Raw genomic sequence first — 17,595 nt, 5'->3', positions numbered from 1 at the left:
TTTGTTTTTCTCTCCAGGATCATCTACCTACACATGAAATGTGCTAACTACAGTAAAATGTGCTGAGTCACAAGCAGGGAGACTTAATCTGAATTCTTTTCCTGGAGGAGCTGGCTGATAGTAGATATGGCTTCCTATGGGAATGAGATCGAAAGATGGAACCTCAAGCAAGCTGGCCAAATTGCAGAACTGTTGGAGCCAGTGGTCTCACCTGATTATGGAAACAGGCTCTCGCCACTTAAGTCCATCAGCAGCTTAGACCACCTCTTAGATTCTGCTTACAGCTCTTTCTCTGGTGGCTCAAACGTTCCAGAATATCATTCTCCACCATATTATAATGAAAACTATTGTCTGCCCTTAGAGCGATTGCCATATATGGACTCGGAATATGTAAGAGGAATTTATAATCCTAATGCAATAAACTCTGATCCTAAACCCACACATCAGCACAAGTCACTGGAGCTGGGTAGTCATCACAACTCCGACGATACTGGGCTCAATGGGCAATACAGAAGCACTCCTACCCATGGGACTTTATGTCAGCCACCATCACCTCTGGCTTTACCCCCTCGTCCACCATCACCACCAGCACGACTTCATAGCTATAAAGCTACCAGAAATTTTGAAATTACAAGAGGGAAATCTAATTCTGGAAATCATTTTGACTATAGTGTGCAACTAGCTACTTGTGCTCAGGATATTAGCAATGTCCTTCTCCCCTCTGATTCAGGGACAAACTGGGTATTCAGGTCAAAGAATGAGGGGCTAATGACTGAGGAAAGCAAAGAGAGGGATCCATCCCAAGATGGCACAAAGCAAAACAAGCCTCATATTTTCATCAGACCCTCGTCTATTATTTTTCAAGAATATTTAAAGTCTGACTCTTTGGCTAAGACCCCAAATCTTTTCTGTACTCAGAATTCAGTCCAAGCTTATAAAATTCCTGAGGAGATGAACTCTAAGTCCTCTCATCCACTGCATACCAACCTCAGTGCTGTTAATGATACACAAGAGAACAAACAGTATCTTTTTGCCTGTGGAGTACACGAACCACTCTTTAGAGAAGCAGATTTGCAAAGCAGAGTCTCAGAATCCAGCCAACAAGAGGGACAGTTTCCCTGCATTCAGTGCCCATTCTGGACTGAAGAGTATTCAAGCTTGGATCAGGATGTATTGGAGAGTAGGGCAGGCTTAAAATACATGGACAGTCCTCTTCCAAGGGAAGATGTGTCTGAGAAACTGAACAGCTCCGAGGACAAGAATCAGTGCTCTGGCTCCAAAGAAGAAAACAGGAATGATGTTTGGGAACTACTTCTCAATCAACATATCAAAATGCAGAAATCACCACTGTCCTACAGCTTGGAAGGTGTAGAAACAGAGCCTATTCACCATGGGGAATTGGATTTTGGAAATAAGCAATTTTCTGATAGTGCTGACCAAACATCTTATTACAGACCAAACAATGACTCCCCATCTCAATTTCCAAATGGACTCCAGAGTGAAACACAATCTAACAATAGCAGTCCTGACCTTAACATGAACCCAAAGGAAGAGGACACCCTAAATCCTGTTCATCAAAGAAAACACCAACTTGAATTTCAAAAGAAGCTTGAAAGACAGCCTCAGGATGATTCTGCCAGTGAAAAAATAAACAGGCAGACAACTCCTCTCCTTTATTACCTTTCTGGTGGGAAAAACACCAACATTCTGAGTCACAAAAATGACACTCAGCAACATGAGGACTCAGGGAGTTTGCCTAAGACCTCTCCAAGGAGCAATCACCCTGTTTCTGCACAACCTATAGAGATAGAAAGAGAAATTAGCCAGCTTCAAAAGAACAAACGCCACCTTCAGTGTACAGGGGATGATACCATTAATGAGACTGATGATGTAATTCTGGGGAGCTCTGTTTCATCGGTGGATGAGAGTTTCAAGAATGATTACAGGGAAAAACTTAAAGTTGCTCAAAGAAAGGTCCTGAGAGAAACATCTTTCAAAAGAAAGGATTTACAGATGAGCTTGCCCATAAGGCTGAAGCAGAAACCCTCCAAAAGACCGTCAATTGAACATCTCAGATCTTTGTCCTTATCCAGTGCAAATGAGGATGCCAAGTTGATTCCTCTTCCCAAGTCTCTGGAAAACAGCAGCAAAGAAGAAGAAACAAAGAGGCCACAAGCTGCTCGAATAGGAGGAAGAAAAAGGATAACAGAAGAACAAAAGAAATTGTGCTATTCCGAACCTGAGAAGCTCAATAAACTGGACGATCAGCAAGATCAGGGTGATCTTGAAAGATCGGAAAGCACCGGGGTCAGGTCGGATGAAATTAATGAACAAGATGCAATGGCAGCCAGAAGAAAGATTCTGGAAAACCGAGGGAGTGCGCTTGCCAACTCCAATCTCTCCAAGACCGAGTTGAAGCAAATCCAGCATACTGCACTTATTGAATACATGGAACGAAAGATTGCACAAAGGCCCGCTAGTGCTCTGCACAAACCGCCCCTGCAGAAGAGGCCTTCAAATGCTAAGAGGCTTGCTGAGGGCAAGACTTCCAAACCAGATATTACCAGAAAGACCCAAAATAATGAGGTAATCTGCCAATTTCTCTCTCCAGAAAGAATTCCAGAACCCTCCCCTGCTTTAATTGCCACAGGGATCTGGACCAACAGACACAGTGCTAGTTCTTCGGCTACTGAGACAGCACATTCAAAACCCAAGTCTGCTGTCAGGGAAACAGACGGAAACTGCACCAGCAAATGTGCTTCATCTGAAAATCTCATTCCATCAGGGGCTTCTGCATCCAGCAAAGGTCGAGAACGATCAAAATCGTCATCTTCTCCTGCACAGGTATGAAAGATATTACAAGGTAATTTCCAGTTTTTGGCCAGACTGTGAACCCTTTGCTTATACTGGTGAGTAGTTGCTCACATGAGTCCCCATTGCTCACCAATGGAAGTAAGAAACTAATAATCTGACCCTTAGTGAGCTATAGCCTGTTCTTGAAACCTGGAAGAAAAAAAGGAGGATTTTGTGTTTGTTATTCTATAGGAAACCTCACTGTTGTTTGCAAATCGTATGTTTTGAGTTTGGTTGGAGGAACAGATTAGAAGAGAGAATATAAAATTAATTGTTTGGAGTTCTAAAAGCCATCCTACCAAAAATGTTTTAAAATATTATGTTTAATTAAATGACAATAATGGTTGTTAATTATTGGCATGCATAGTGCTTTGCAGACAAACTGTAGATTTTTCTTTTTTTTAATGGAAAACAAGTTGCTAATAAGTTTGCTTGGAGGTTGAAAACTTAAGTGCATTGCCATAGATAAAAGCTCTTACATGCTAAGTATTACATGCTCTTTCAGGACTGGTAGAACAAACAGGGCTGGTAGAAATTCATCTGAAAAGTCCACAAGGAAAGATTTCTGGATTTTGAACCTGATTTGACCATTAGGAGAGGAATTTGGGTAGGCTGCCAAGGAGGTAGAGGGGTAGCTTGCAAGCCTGCTGTATCCTAAGTATCTATGAGGAAACTAGAAGAAACGTTTTTCTCCCAGATAAGTCTTTTGAGGGAACACCTTTTAAGTGGTTTTTGCCCTGAAAAGCAAAGCCATATAGAAATCGGTGGGTTCCAGTTGACAGAATTAGTGCAAATATTTTATTTATGTATGTATGTATTTATGTTTGTCTGTCTCTTTTGGCTCTTATGAAGTCTTCCTGCCTATACCTGAGTTTCACTTTTGACTTTTTTAATTGAACCCAGATTTTCAAACTAAAACTCAGCAGAAACCACTGAGCTTTGTCTAGTTATACATTGCAACTTTGCATCCTTCCCAGTTTTCTCAAACCTCACACCCAGCCACTTAAAAAAACTGAAGATAGCTAGACAGATACTTTTGGATAGTTATCCTGATGAAATTAGATTTCCTGTTTTTCTCAGGTAGAAGTAATTCATGGACACTGCAGACTCGCACAGGATGAATATGTGTTCATCACTGTTTATTTAGAAATCTGTTTTATAGGACTGAGATTTCTGTTTCCTAGGTTGGTGGCTTTCCATTTGGTAGAAGAGAGAGAACCTTCCATAGATTCATCTCTTCTCATAATACGACTTCCCACACACTGTTTAGATCTCAAAATTACTCATTCTGGGATAGCAAGAAGATCTCTGGGCTACTTCGGGTACCACAATTAGGAAAATAAAACAATGGTTCTCATCCGATACCTCAGATACTGTCGTGAAGAGCATGTGATATAGATATTTACATATATAGAACAACATTGCTTAGCTACCAACAGCTAGCTCACCACACACCATAAAAGACTACAATGCTGAGTCTTTATGGATGGTTCCTTTTGCCCTTGCTCTTGACACAACAGCCTTGAGTTTAAATAATATGATGATGTGGCTTCTGGCAGACTCTAACACTTTAGAAGCCTGTTGGAACAGGTAAAATTGGCCATTTGCTTTATTTCCTACATGCTCAGCGAACATTGTCCCAGTGTCAGGGCAGAAATATGCACTTTTCAGTGCCAGAATTTGGAGGACAATATATATGTCAATATTTCTGGAAAAGACAGATAAGGAAAGTAAACAGAGGCAAAGGGGAAAGAGAAGAGAGAGCCTTTTCCCCCGCCATTAGCGTCTTCTAGCTAATGGAACTGCCACTGAGATAAGAAACTGCCACCAAAGATGCCTATTTTCAGAACTGTAGACAAGCAAAGGTAGAGTCAATATTTTGTTCCTGTATTGTCTATCAGCATGACAGGTGAAGATTAGCCGTCTATTTGATCATTCAACCTCATGTTCCCATGGCTGTAGCTTTGAATTTTTCAAACTGTGAGCATGTTTGAGCTTAGCCTTGTGAAGAGTAACCCAGAACAATACCTATGAAGGCCATGAATGGGTGGGTTACCTCTGGGTTGGAGGATAGACTAGATTCTCCGATAAGCAGAGGGGATTGATACACAGTTGCGAAGAACCTACAGATAATCAGTCTAGTGTGTGCCTAACTGACTGCCTCAGAGCCTGGAAAAACCCATCAATTTTGGATAGTTGAAGGATAATGGAATCAATTTGATTATGATGTATCTGTAGGATACCACTCACTGTAGTATCCAAGTGCAAGTAATAACCACTATTATACACTGGGATGAGCTGGACAACTCACTAGAAGTCCCTTCCAATCCAAAAGATTCTATGATTCAACAACCATGAAACAGATTATTGACTGTCTGGGCTTCATTAGATTGTGGGGCAGGGTTGAGCACTGTGTAAAATTTCTCTACTTAGGCATGTAAAATGTACCTTCCTTGATACTTCTCCTGTCATGGAGAAGTGCTGGTAATATCCCAATTTTGTTTGTAAATCTAGGAATCCTAACAAACATATATTTTTCTAAAGGGGAAAAAAACCTGATGCTAACTTGGGAGAGAATGATGGGAATTACATGACTGAAAGGAAACAAAACACTTAAAATGCTTAGTAAACTGCTATCTAAGCTACTGTTGAGTTTCCACCTTAGTAGGCTTGGGGAGGTGCTGAGTACACAAAAGCAATAAGAATTTACAATGCTGCTCAAGTTAAGTCTTCTGCGTTTTCAGGACCTTCATAGATGTACAACTTTTCCGGCATCATCAATTCAAGGTTGTGAAAACTATCCCAGCATCCCCAGGTAAAGTTGTGAGAACTACTCTACCCTCCCCAGATGAACATTGATTTAGAAATTTTTTCAAACACTAGTGACCAGCTACATTCACTATGTTTCTTTGCAATACAGTAAATTTAATGTGATGTTAATTTTGATGCTCTATAATGTGATTGATTCCTAACTGAAGTCTGTTGTTTCCTAGTTTTTTTGGAAGTACAGGTCCTGCCAATGTTGGAAATAAACATGTGTTAGCTAGCAACAACAGTGTTTAAACACAGTTCTTGCTAGAAGGGTTCTAGAACGGTTTCCCTGACAAGCATGCACAAGGATTAGAAAGGTGTTATTAAACCATGCTTCAGTCTAATCCCCACCCAAATACCCACATGGCTACTAACAAACGTGTTTAATCTGTTGTCTCTCTTATGGCCTTGTTACAGAATTCTAGTTTAGTTCTCAGGCGTAAAACAGAATTTAAAAAAAAACTGGTCACATGGCCCTGGCCTACAATGAGGTTTTTGTTTGTGGACACCTCTCACCTCTATTCTGTAGAACCAGTTCAACTCCACTAGTGCTAACAACTGTTCAGAGTGCGAGTGTAGCTCAGAGCAGGGTCGGATGCTCCTCCTGCTATTTACAGTCAGAGAGGCACCAGTGCTAAAGCAACAGTGGGAGAATTTGTGAAAGTCCTGAATGTAGACACAGCCACTCTGTTAGACGAGTGCTGGTAAAACCCTGCTCCCATCAGCCATGTTTAGATACAGCTATTTCTAGCATGGCTTCTGTCTTTGTGTGGACAGGGCCTAAGTAGAGAGACTTTTCATTAAGTGGTAATTCAGGCACCTGTGAAGTGGTCTGATATATGAATCCATGAACTTCCGTAGCCCCTCAGACTGACACTGGTATCATATAATTCACAGCGTTTCAGTTGAAACCTGACACATCAATGAAGGAGGCTCTTCCATGCTAATAAAATGCAGTGTTGCATTTTCAGCAAGGAAGCGCTGTCATTTTAGGGTGGATGTTCCCAAAAGAAATGGATAGTATCATCATGGCCTTAATAATTGCCAAAGTCAGGGAAAATCTACCTCAGAAACTTGTAAATGTAGAGTCTGGTCCTGCGAGGTGTGGAGTATCTGCAACTCCCATTTGAAGCCGGTGGGGTTGTAGGCCCTCAGCACTTCTTGGGCCCCAAATGTACAAAATACTATTTAGAGATTTTAATCTTTTAAAAAAGATCATGGAGGAAATCATGCTTAGTTCAGAGACAAAAGGATTTCAGACATTAAAAGCACTGCTTATTTTCTAAGCACTTACCTTATATTAGCTATTCCTCACAACACCTCTGAGGTACAGGAGAGGTGTTCTCTCTATTTTATAAGTGGGGAGACCAAAGCACAGAGGTGATTCGACTTAACCAATGCCTCAAAAGGAGTCAGTGGCAGAGAAATCTGGAGTTTGATCCCCCAGCTCTGTGCTTTTCCCTCCATTCCAAGCTACCCCTCAGTCTGAGGTTTTTTTAGTGAAGGTTGTGAGGGATCACAATCCCTCCCTGTATCACAGGGGTGCTGTGGGGATCAGTTAATTAATATTTGTACAACACTTTAGAGATGAAAAGTGCTATACACATGCCAAGTTGTTGTTGTTATTATTAGGTTAAGCCCGATGTCCTCATCCAGTTTTCAGTCTGTCCTTACCTTGTTATGGGGAGTTTTATCTGAGTAAAAACTGAGTGAAAACAAAGTAAGTGCCACTGGATTTAGTCCTTTATTATGCATCTGGCTATAGGGAAATAGACTGCAATACAGCTGTCTTTACTCTGCTTCTTTTATTTACCCTTCTTCTATTTAGCCTTTGTGCTGCCTACGTGGCGATGGCTGAAATAATGATATCTTATTTCCCAGCTACGAAGATCCAAAAGGGAGGGACGGGAGTTTCTTTTTGAGAAATGTTGGTTAAAGGCAGCAACTCTGTGCTTTTGCCACCAGGGACTGCTGTAGCAGCGCAGAAAAGGCAATATTGCCTGGCAGCCTGCTCTGAAATGCTGAGTCGCTTCCAACCTCCACGTGATGTTAGCCAGGCATAATACAGCCACTGCACCACAGAGATGCATCTCCCGTCTAAAGGCTTTTACCTGACGAGAGATCACTTCAGGGCCTGCTCCTGAGAGGTGTGGAGCTTTAGTGGGAGTCACAGGTGCTCAGCACTTCTCTGGTTCTTCTCAGTGATCCTACAATCCCACATCCTTAGAATAGGGTTATTTATTCCCCAAATCATTTTCTTTCCTTTTAGGTAGCCTTCAAAATAATTTTTGCCTTTTTGTGGAACAAAAAAGGTGTAAAATGTACACAAAATATGCATGAAAAGGGCTGGAAGCTCTTTACAGTAAAAGACTCCATATTGCAAACCACCATAGCTTCCCCTCTTTTCCTCACTTGAGTGCATAGCTCCACCATCTGATCTCTGCCAAAAACAGCACCTAAAGGGTAGGCCAGACCTGTCCACAGAAGAACAACACAGAGATCCTGTCAGAATGCTTAAAGCATGGAGTTTATATACATTTTTAATAAATATTTACATAGAAAAGCTCCTAGTACTTTAATCCAATATCGCTTGCCTAGAAGAATTGGTAGAGGAACAATCAAGTCTTGCTTCAACCAAAAAAATGACACCAAAAACTGCTTGTTAATACCCACCATTAGGACTCCCATTGTTTTGGCCATTCTGTGTAGTGGGGCTGCTTGATACAGGGTAGCCTGTCTCAGCAGGACTTCAGTGGTCTGTCTGAGATTCCTGATTCCGGTGGAGCAGCTTCACTTCAGCAGATTATTTTTGATGCAACTGGAAGTGTGGGTGAGTCTATGTGTGGTCAGAAACTCTTAATACAGGGCAAGTGAATATGGGAGAGGAGGGAAATCCTGTAGGGACTGATTTTGCTGGCTATTAATTCAGGTGACTAAGTTCAGGTTTCATTGTACTACATTTATAGAGGAAACCATAGCCTCCTACTGTACAATAATATCTCCCTCTACCTCCCAACCCACCAAGTTCTGCCACTGTGCCATATAATACTGTAGCTGTGTTCCGCTGAACCTTGGTGGCAAATCCAAACCTGTCAGTGAAACTGGTGCAGATTTACTATGTTTGGATATTACTTGCTCCGAAAGATGAGAGCAGATTATCTTGCAGGCCTCACACGTGTGCCTTTCCTGCTTGTTGGAGAGTTCCGGTTGTCCCAATGTGCGTACTGTGTTAATGTAATACTGACCCTGCTGACAAGAAGGATCTCATTCCCTCCAGACAGGAACTGGCTAACTTCAAGGCATTTATCCAGAAGTTACCCAGCTTCTGGCAACATTTCTATTTTATAATCCCATTTGAAGTTGTTTTTTTCCCCCATTATTACCCATTACCTACCACTTTCTTCTCGTAATAACTACAGTTGCTGCATTTACCCTGCAGTCCAGGTCTCTCACTCAGGCCCAAGGAGTCTCTGACATGTCTACAGTGCTGTTCTTAGGCCTTGTCTCCACAGAGCCTTAGGGCACAGCAACCCAGGCTGTGAAAATAGAATGCACGCACCTGCTGCACGCTACATAGAGTGCATCAAAGTGCACAGTGGAATTTTCCGTGTGCGTCAGCAGGGTCCACACAGCTGTAAATTTACACCCCATCTTGCTGTGTGCTGCATCTCCATGTAAACACACCCTTAGGTGGTGGAAGAAAGGGATGAAGTAATTGTGCCATCCTGTCATGATGCTGTCTCACTATGAGATCATGCCGAGTCATAACACAACAGCATCACACTGATACAATGCCATGACTCAAACTTTACAATACAACGTCGGGCTGGCACACTCTTCAACCCTGATTGACAAAATGATTTTTCCAGCAATTGAGTATCATTGGTGGGCCTAGACTACAAATGCTGGCTCAAGGTCTTGTGAGGTTTGTATTTTACCTGCATTAAATAGTTCCATATAATAAATAAAATGCCTCCAAAGGGTGGCGTTAGTAATTAACTAATGTGAAATATGATTTGAAACTTTAGCTTTCCATCAAAGAATGAAGTTGACTTGCTGGAGGAAAAAGACTGTATTAGAGATGAAAAACAGCGAGTCTGTACAGCCAGAGGAAGGGGAAAGTCTATGGAAGAAATTGGAATTTCAGAAACTGTAAGACTTTCATTGTTGAGCCAAAGCACAGATCAGCTTCATCACATGAAAAGCCTGCACATCTTGCCAGTGCCTGGACTTGAACGTGGTAAAAACAGCTCAGCTGCAAACCATCAAAGTGATCTGCACAGCACCAAGTCTGTATCAGGAAATCTGCCCAGACAAACAAATACTAAAGACGTTGCGGGGCTCAAGAGATCAGATACAATGGTCCAAACACTTGGAAGGCTTCCTAGCACAACAAAGCCCTATGGCATTTCCTTAAGTATTGAAAATCTATCCCCATGGTGTGTATCCTCCCTGGGCACATTGCAATCTCCACTATTACATTCAGAGTCTCCTCTTCATTCTCCACTGGCCCTGTCTTCTGTGGAAGAGGACAATGTTTTCTTTAATGACTCCGTCACCAATGGCTTAGAAATAACATCAAAGCCTTCCTGTCTCTATGGACAAAGTGATACTTTAGTTTCAAGGACAGACATTCCAGAATCTCTCCTGACTGTATTGTCTTTGCAAGTTGCCTTGGAGGGAAAGCAAAGTAAAGCAGAACAAAAAGCCAGGTAACCTTTCTATTTCTAAATTATTGCTCTGTTGACATGTGATCTTCAAAATAATCACAGTACAAAACCATACCAAGCAGAAAGGACAGGCAGCCATATCTCTATGCCTATCTCTACAGCCTTCCTCCGTGCTCCCTCTTCATAAGACCCCATTCAGCTATCACAGATTTTTAGATAGAGTTAAAAATAGTGTCTGTGAAAAAGCCATTGTATATAATAAACTCATTAAGAAATTTGAATGGCCAGAGATCCACATAGTTTGGCCATTTATGTGCTAACTAATTTGTGCATTAATGCAACCATGAATTTGGTAATTGCATGTGCAAACATCATGATCACTTGGACATGCAATAACATGCATACACAAAACAAACAGTAATTGCACATGCAAACTGGCTGCAGAAACTACAAATGTTTTGTATGTTCATCCGTGCACCTAAATTGTTACAAAATCTAGATTTAAAGGTACTTTAAAAAGATGGCTGTGGTTATTCTATATAGCAAATGCAGTATGACTACAATTATTTATTCCCTATAGTCAGTAGCCTCTGCCATCAAAGCTTCTGTTTTAAGTGCTACATCAAAGCCCAAAACTTTAGGAGGAAACCAGCACAAAAGGAGAAGCCTCGACTCCTAAGACTACTGACTGAATGGATTAAATAAATGTTTCGCTTTTATCTACAAAACAAGTGTTACCTCCCCACCCCCATACGCAGCAACAACCCACAAAACCTCAACAGCTGCATGTACCAGGATTGTTGCCTCCTGATCGCCTCCTCGCGGCCAGCCCAGGCTCCACTGCGGCTTACCTCTGGTTTCCCTCTTCAGTCCCCTTAAGACTCCCACACAGTCTTTTTTGTGGCTAACACCCTCCTCCCTCCAAGTCTGAAGTTTTGGTATATAATAGAAAGAGTTCAAAATAATCCTCAAAATTAAGACCATCTCCCCAACCCAAATGTTTATACTCAGCTCTGGCCCTTCTACCACACAGAGCTCTTTTCCTATTATATCCCACTCTGCTCCTCATGAAGCCCTCACTCTTGGACCTTCCCAGCAGGAGCACAGCCTTCTGGCCCTGGCTTCCTTCTTCTGTCAGCATCTCCCCTGTTCTCAGAGAGAAGGCAGCATATATACTGCCTGCTTTCAGAGAGCTCCTCCTAGTTGGCTGGGAGAGAGGGGAGACCTGTCCCACACTACACTTCAGGGCTCCTGGTCCCAGGCCCTTAAAGGGACAGCGTCCTGGGTTTTTCCTCTCATCCAACTACTAATTCCCCATTACTGCTTTGACCATTTCCTGAGCCTTAGTTTAATTGTTTCTGGAACAGGGTTTTCTTGCCCCTTTCAGGTTTAAAGGGCCAGCATGCTCAGCTACACTGAACAATTTCCCCTTTGCCTATTGCCTTCTGCTTCCATATCTGCATTCAGCCCATTTAAAAAGAGAAAAATATTAACCGGTCAGCTGTTATACCTCTCTTTTAATAAAGGGTTAGAATTAGAAAATGAGTGTTGTTTATGAAGAACAGATTGAGGGAGTGGCTACCTAAACTCAGGTGATACTTTCTGGGTTAGAGGGCACTTGCTGCAGAAATAAATAGAAGGTACACAGTAAAGTTTCTTCCATTCACAATATTGTAGCTGGGTCACAAAAACTGTTCTGAAGAAAATACTTGGGGGGCAGCAATACTTCCCTTCACTACAGGGGGCAAAGTCTAATCCTGATTTTCTGAACTCTGGTGAATCAAATCTCTGGATAGTTCAGTTATGCCTCTTGAGGCTGCACTGTTTGAAGCGCCAGTCCTCAATTACAGAAGCAGATCTCCCTTGTCAGTCAGTTCCTGTGGCATTTAGGAGCTGAGCAAAGCAACAGCACTGCAGCACCTAAGAGATCAGCAGGAATTTAGCTCCAAGCCTGTGGAGCTGGGCACTCAGCTGAACTGCAGCTCTCAGATATTTAAATATACAGTTTTCCAAAGCTTTCAGATTTCACAAAGACATTAGTAAAATTGGGGGTGTTTTACACATGCCCGTGAAACTATTGTGAATGGACCAAATTTCTAGCTAACGGCTTTCAGTGGGAACACAGCAAGAAGGTGCTCTGCAGGAAAAACCATACTCCATTAAATGCATCATCAATGTACCCGATGGGAATGTACACCCTAGTTGAGCTCCTAACTAGGAGGAAGGTGGGGAATGGCGTTGGGCTCCTAACGTCTGTTCAGGGAGGAGACAACCCCTTCTTCTCCACCTCCTTTACCCTCATATTAGGGGAGGGCAATGGGCTGCCAGTAATAGTGCTGGGACAAGGTTAAAGGAGTTGTGGGGGCTGACAGCAGCCTTCCACCAGGTGGTACAAAGAAAAGATGACCTGCACTGGACAAGTTATTGCAGCTGGTTCCCAGATGTGTTACTCAATAAAGTTGTGCCCTTAAACCACATTCCTGGTATTTTGTCTGTTCTCCTGTGGCATCTGGCACAATATGATAGCAAGCAGTGCCGCAATGGCTCTGCTTCCTTGTGTATTATGCTTTCATCTCAAGGAGTCAGTGTACAACGGGGTTTTTAAATATTTTCAAAGGAGGCGTAATGCGAAGGGATGGAGCTGGAAATGGGAGACTGCATATTAACTGAGGACCCCAGAAATGTGAGGGCCTGTACAATTAGCACATATCTAGCATTGGCCCTGCCCTGTGGCCCGCAAGCACAGTGAACACTTATCACAGATTCAGAAGCTCTGAGACTTTGAAAAAGGTAGACATGAAAATATCTATGCCCTGATCTGCCAGAACTTCTGGTGGAGCAGTGAACGTCCACAGTGAATGCAACTTCTTTCTTCTTTCCTGTAGATACCAGATTCCTGAGAAAGAGGAATCCAGTCTTGGAGGTCGGCATGAGGAGAATAAAGACAGTAGTACAGTTGTGAATTCATGTTGTCCAGATGTCAAGGAACTAACTCCTGAAATCCCTATCCTGTTCCCTAGAAGAGGAGACAATGAAGAGACTCAGGTGGAAAAAGAATGCAGTGTAAAATCTCTGGCTGGCAAGGCTTCAAAGGGAACCCCACGGCAGCAATTAGAGTCAAATGATATTGCACTTTCCCAGGAAAAAATAAATTGCCACACAGCATCATCAGCTCAGTCCGAGCAAGGAGATCAAATCAGTAGTTCAGCCTTAAATGAAAAAGCAGCGTACAACAGCCAGAATTGTGTCCTGCCAGAAAAGGAGACAGACTTTCCTAAAAGGAGACTGAAATCCCCTGAAGACCAGAGATATGAAGAACTTGCTATGGAGATAATTGCCACAGACAATTCTCTGGCTGATATCCTTATCCCTCATCCTACTAGAAAAACTGCTCTAGACCTCCTGGAGGGCCTTTTTCCTGTTAATATTTCAATGTCTGACAGATCACACAGAAATAAGGGAGCTAGGATGAGAGAAGAGGTGCAGCCTGTCCTGGAAAATGAGTAAGTAGTTTGAGATTACATATTCCTTTCTGTCTCAATGTATATTTGTCTCCTTCGTTCACTGGAGCATCAGAATACCTGGGGATTCTGTTTTTTTAAATGAGCAACAAATTCTGTGGCCCATCTTCTGGTTGTCACACCAAGGAAGGTCTAAGGAAATAGTCATAGCTGTACATAAGAAAGAGAGGTAGAATTCTGACTGGGAAATAGGGCCCTGAATAGCTATGCTAGTGCCCTGGATGGATTTCTTTTTTGTATCACATGCAATGTGCCAGACTGGAAATGTTTTCATGAGAGATTCCCAAAGTAGTTCTGGAGTTATTAGAAGGGAACATGATAATTCTTGGCTGTCAGAAATCTTATGCTCCAGATATTTTCAAAGGTTAGAATATCCCTGAGTGGGGGGGGAAAATGATTCTGGATAATCTAGAAACACATGTGAATAGGAACCACATTGTTCATGAACTAGGCTCTAAACATTTGTTAACGTATTTATTTTCCGCTTCAGGAGCAGGAAAAGTATTGATGGTCCAACAGAACCATGTTCTGAAACTGAACACAGTGCAGGTCCGAGTACAGAAGATCCCAATTCTAACATGAACCAAATCCTAATTAAGAACAGAGATGGCTCAAATGACCTTGATGACATCACTTCCAAGAAAGTAGGTATATGAATGTGAAAAGGACTGTGTGGGTCTCCTTACAGTAACTAAGATATTGTCATACATTTGGTACGTGTACTGTTAGAGAAAGCACTTTTATCAACATACTTTAACACCATATCAGTACTTCAAAGTGCATTGAGACTTTCTGGGCCAAATTCATCTTTATTATAACTCCATTTAAAGTCATGATGAATTTGGTATATTGACTGTAACTGATAAATTCTGTCCTGTTTTATTCATCTGCCAAAGACATCCACTGTGAGAGTGATCAGGGATAGACTCTGAGCTGAACGCTTCCTTGCAAAACTAGCTTCTGTACACTAGCTGATTCAAAATTGTACAGTATTTGAGACCAGATCTGAACCCTAAATTGATTACATCTGGCAATCTAAGTGAAAGATGATCTTTACATTTAGGGGACTGGCAGCAGTTTCTGTTGATAGCAGCAGTTTCTGTTGATAGCATCTGTCTATTGGCTTTCACATGTGCAGAGAAAAAAAAGATAAGAGACTATGATTCCTAAAGCAGAAATACTGTGCTTCTTTAAAAATAACCCATATCACTCTTCAAAAGAATTAAGCTTGTTAGTTGTAGAAATATGGCCAAATTAATTATAATCTGCCTACTTAAAATTCTTCCTACAGTGGATGTGGTATTCTTCCCTACGCACTGTTTAGCGGATGCTCCCTTCTCTGTCAGAGTTGGCTGCATTTCAGTGAAAGTTGGTGTGATCCTTCTCCCACTCATCTCTGAGCCTTCTTTCATGCTGCCCACTGTGGATGGTACACCCTCCCCAAATCTGTTCACCAACCTACCTCCCTTGCCTCATTCAAATCCCCCCATAGAATTCAGTCCTGTTATATGGACTACAGGAAGTGAGTTGAATTAGCTTTTAATGGAACCATCACACTGTGTCCATGTCTTACTGAGTAATTATATGCTCTTAATACTATAACCCTTATCCTCCTTCCCTTTTTTGCCTGTAAGGGCATGTCTACACTTACCTCCGGAGCAATCGATCCAGTGAGGGTCGATTTATCGCATCTAGTGAAGACGCGATAATTCGACCGCCGAGCGCTCTCCCGTCAACTCCGGTACTCCACGAGGGTGAAAGGCGCAGGTGGAGTCGATGGGGGAGCATCAGTTGTCGATCTACTGCAGTGAAGTAGCTCTAAGTACAACTTCAGCTACACTATTTTCGTAGCTGAAATTGTGTAACTTAGACAGACTTAACTAGCCCCCCCCCCCCCCGCCCCGTGTAGACCAGGCCTTAATTACCCTTGCCAGGTATGTTATGCAAACTCTTTGGCTTTATTGAGGCAACTACCAGACTTTCACTCTTGGGGGTGAAAATAATAATATAGTTTATAAAGTCATTGGAACTTGTTTGTAACTGTCTTTTGTACAGGCTTGAAAGTATTTAAAAAAAAAAAGTTTAAAATCTGGAGGAGACAATCTGTGGAAAAAGCCAGTGTCTGTAAGCAGTTTGGATTCTGGGAGTTAGTAACAAAGTTTCCAATTTTTTTTTTATTTCCCCTGCAGAAGGAACTTATTTCTAGCATCCAATCCAAACTGCAGACCCTCTGGGAAGAAAGGGAACTTGTCCTATCCGAAACCAAGGAGTATGCTCTGCGTGGCAAAGAGCTAGAGGCAATGGTACAAGATGTCTGCAAGCCCAATGAGTATGAGCGCTACCTGATGTTCATTGGTGATCTGGAAAAGGTAGTGAGCCTGCTGCTCTGTTTGTCCAGCCGCCTCGCTCGAGTCCAAAATGCCATGAGGAAAATCAATGAGAATACAGATGCTGAGGAGAAGGTGAGTCACAAAAGGATTGGAGATTTAGCCTCTTTATTTCTTTCACACTTATCTTTCAAGATAGATCTTCACTGGATCTATTTCTCTGTCTCAGAACTCTATAGAGTTCTGGATAAAATTAGATGCAGATCTGAACCATGGCTGGCTTTGCCAGTAGTAGTTAATAATTGGCTTGGCGTATTTCCATGGCAGAGAAAGAGTGAGCCTCACAAACGATAATTGCTCAGTGGAGGAAAAGTTAGGCTCCTACCTAAAGCAGGAGTGCAAGGTGGTGATGGGAACAGGTAAGCACTGTGTAGATGCTGAACTATAGTTGTGGCTTTTGAAACTGTCAGTATATGGGATTGGGGATCTGGGAAGCCACTTAAACGTCTCCTGTTGGTGTAGAACAAAATCCTGTATTCCAGATGTTTTCCACTGAGGATCATTTCTTCTGAGTTTGGAAATCCTATTTAACACAATGGCCTTGTCTTCACTAGGGGGAAAAAAGTATGTTCCGAACTGGAGGTGAAATCCCCCAAAGTCTTTAACTCAACCTGCTAACTCATGTGAACACCACAAATTGCCTTGTCTTCAATAGGAATTTAACTTAAGTTAGCTAACTTGAGTTAGAAACACTGCTTTTTATTTTCCATAGCGTAGACAAAGCCATTATGTCCTAAGAGATACTTTTTTCTGCTGTCCTTGTTAAATAAGGCGTGCCCCTTTCCACAATACTACCTACGTGGCGGATTCCCAAATGAGGAACAAGTCGAGCACAGAGTTCCTTCTGTGATCTTACCCCCATGAGCAGCGCTGCTCCTTTTCTGCAGAGCTTTGAATTCTTGTGGGTCATTTTTCTTTACATTATCAAATGCATACAATCAATCCAAATTCAGAAATTCACCACCAGAATCTTATCATGTGATGCCCCCTGGAGATTCAGAATATGTCTGCCCTGGAGTTGAGCTCACGGAAGCAAAAGTGGTTTTAGACAATATTTTAAATTGGTTTTGGCTAATACAGCTTAAAACAAGGTGACGCCTGGCCTCTACTCTTCAGTCAAAGCACATTTAAGCTGAACTGGTTATAGATGTTCCCAGCGAACAGTTAATTTCTAGTGGGGTAGTTCCCCTAAACCAGCTGCACTGAGAGCTCTTCACATTAGTTAGGGTACTTTACTCAGGACTTTGGATAAAGTGCTCTAAAGCCTTGTCTACAATTTTTACAAAAATCTCCAATCGTTCAACTGCACAAGCTTTAACAACATTGGGAGCCCGCGCCTCTCAGGCACAAACA

The 17,595-nt window shown here is 42.1% G+C and overlaps 1 protein-coding gene and 1 long non-coding RNA gene across 4 annotated transcripts in view; one reads left to right on the top strand and one right to left on the bottom strand.

Annotated features, from left to right (window-relative positions):
* LOC311525493 overlaps nucleotides 1-17,595 on the bottom strand; it is a 104,038-nt gene that overhangs the window by 54,168 nt on the left and 32,275 nt on the right. The gene's annotated exons all lie outside the window — the stretch shown is intronic.
* SHROOM1 (shroom family member 1) overlaps nucleotides 1-17,595 on the top strand; it is a 78,146-nt gene that overhangs the window by 56,082 nt on the left and 4,469 nt on the right. For both annotated transcript variants that reach the window (XM_084637669.1, XM_084637668.1), the window contains 6 exons: nucleotides 18-2,844; nucleotides 5,598-5,668; nucleotides 9,693-10,376; nucleotides 13,220-13,837; nucleotides 14,346-14,499; nucleotides 16,045-16,317. In XM_084637669.1, the coding sequence (XP_084493795.1) occupies nucleotides 127-2,844; nucleotides 5,598-5,668; nucleotides 9,693-10,376; nucleotides 13,220-13,837; nucleotides 14,346-14,499; nucleotides 16,045-16,317 (4,518 nt within the window). In that variant the 5' untranslated portion in view covers nucleotides 18-126. The remainder of the gene's footprint in view (nucleotides 1-17; nucleotides 2,845-5,597; nucleotides 5,669-9,692; nucleotides 10,377-13,219; nucleotides 13,838-14,345; nucleotides 14,500-16,044; nucleotides 16,318-17,595) is intronic.

The sequence above is a fragment of the Lepidochelys olivacea genome, assembly GCF_965140295.1.
Source record: "Lepidochelys olivacea isolate rLepOli2 genome assembly, chromosome: 8".
Taxonomy (NCBI): domain Eukaryota; kingdom Metazoa; phylum Chordata; order Testudines; family Cheloniidae; genus Lepidochelys; species Lepidochelys olivacea.
The sequence above is the reverse complement of the archived record's forward strand: the minus strand, read 5'-3'. Positions and strand labels throughout refer to the sequence as shown.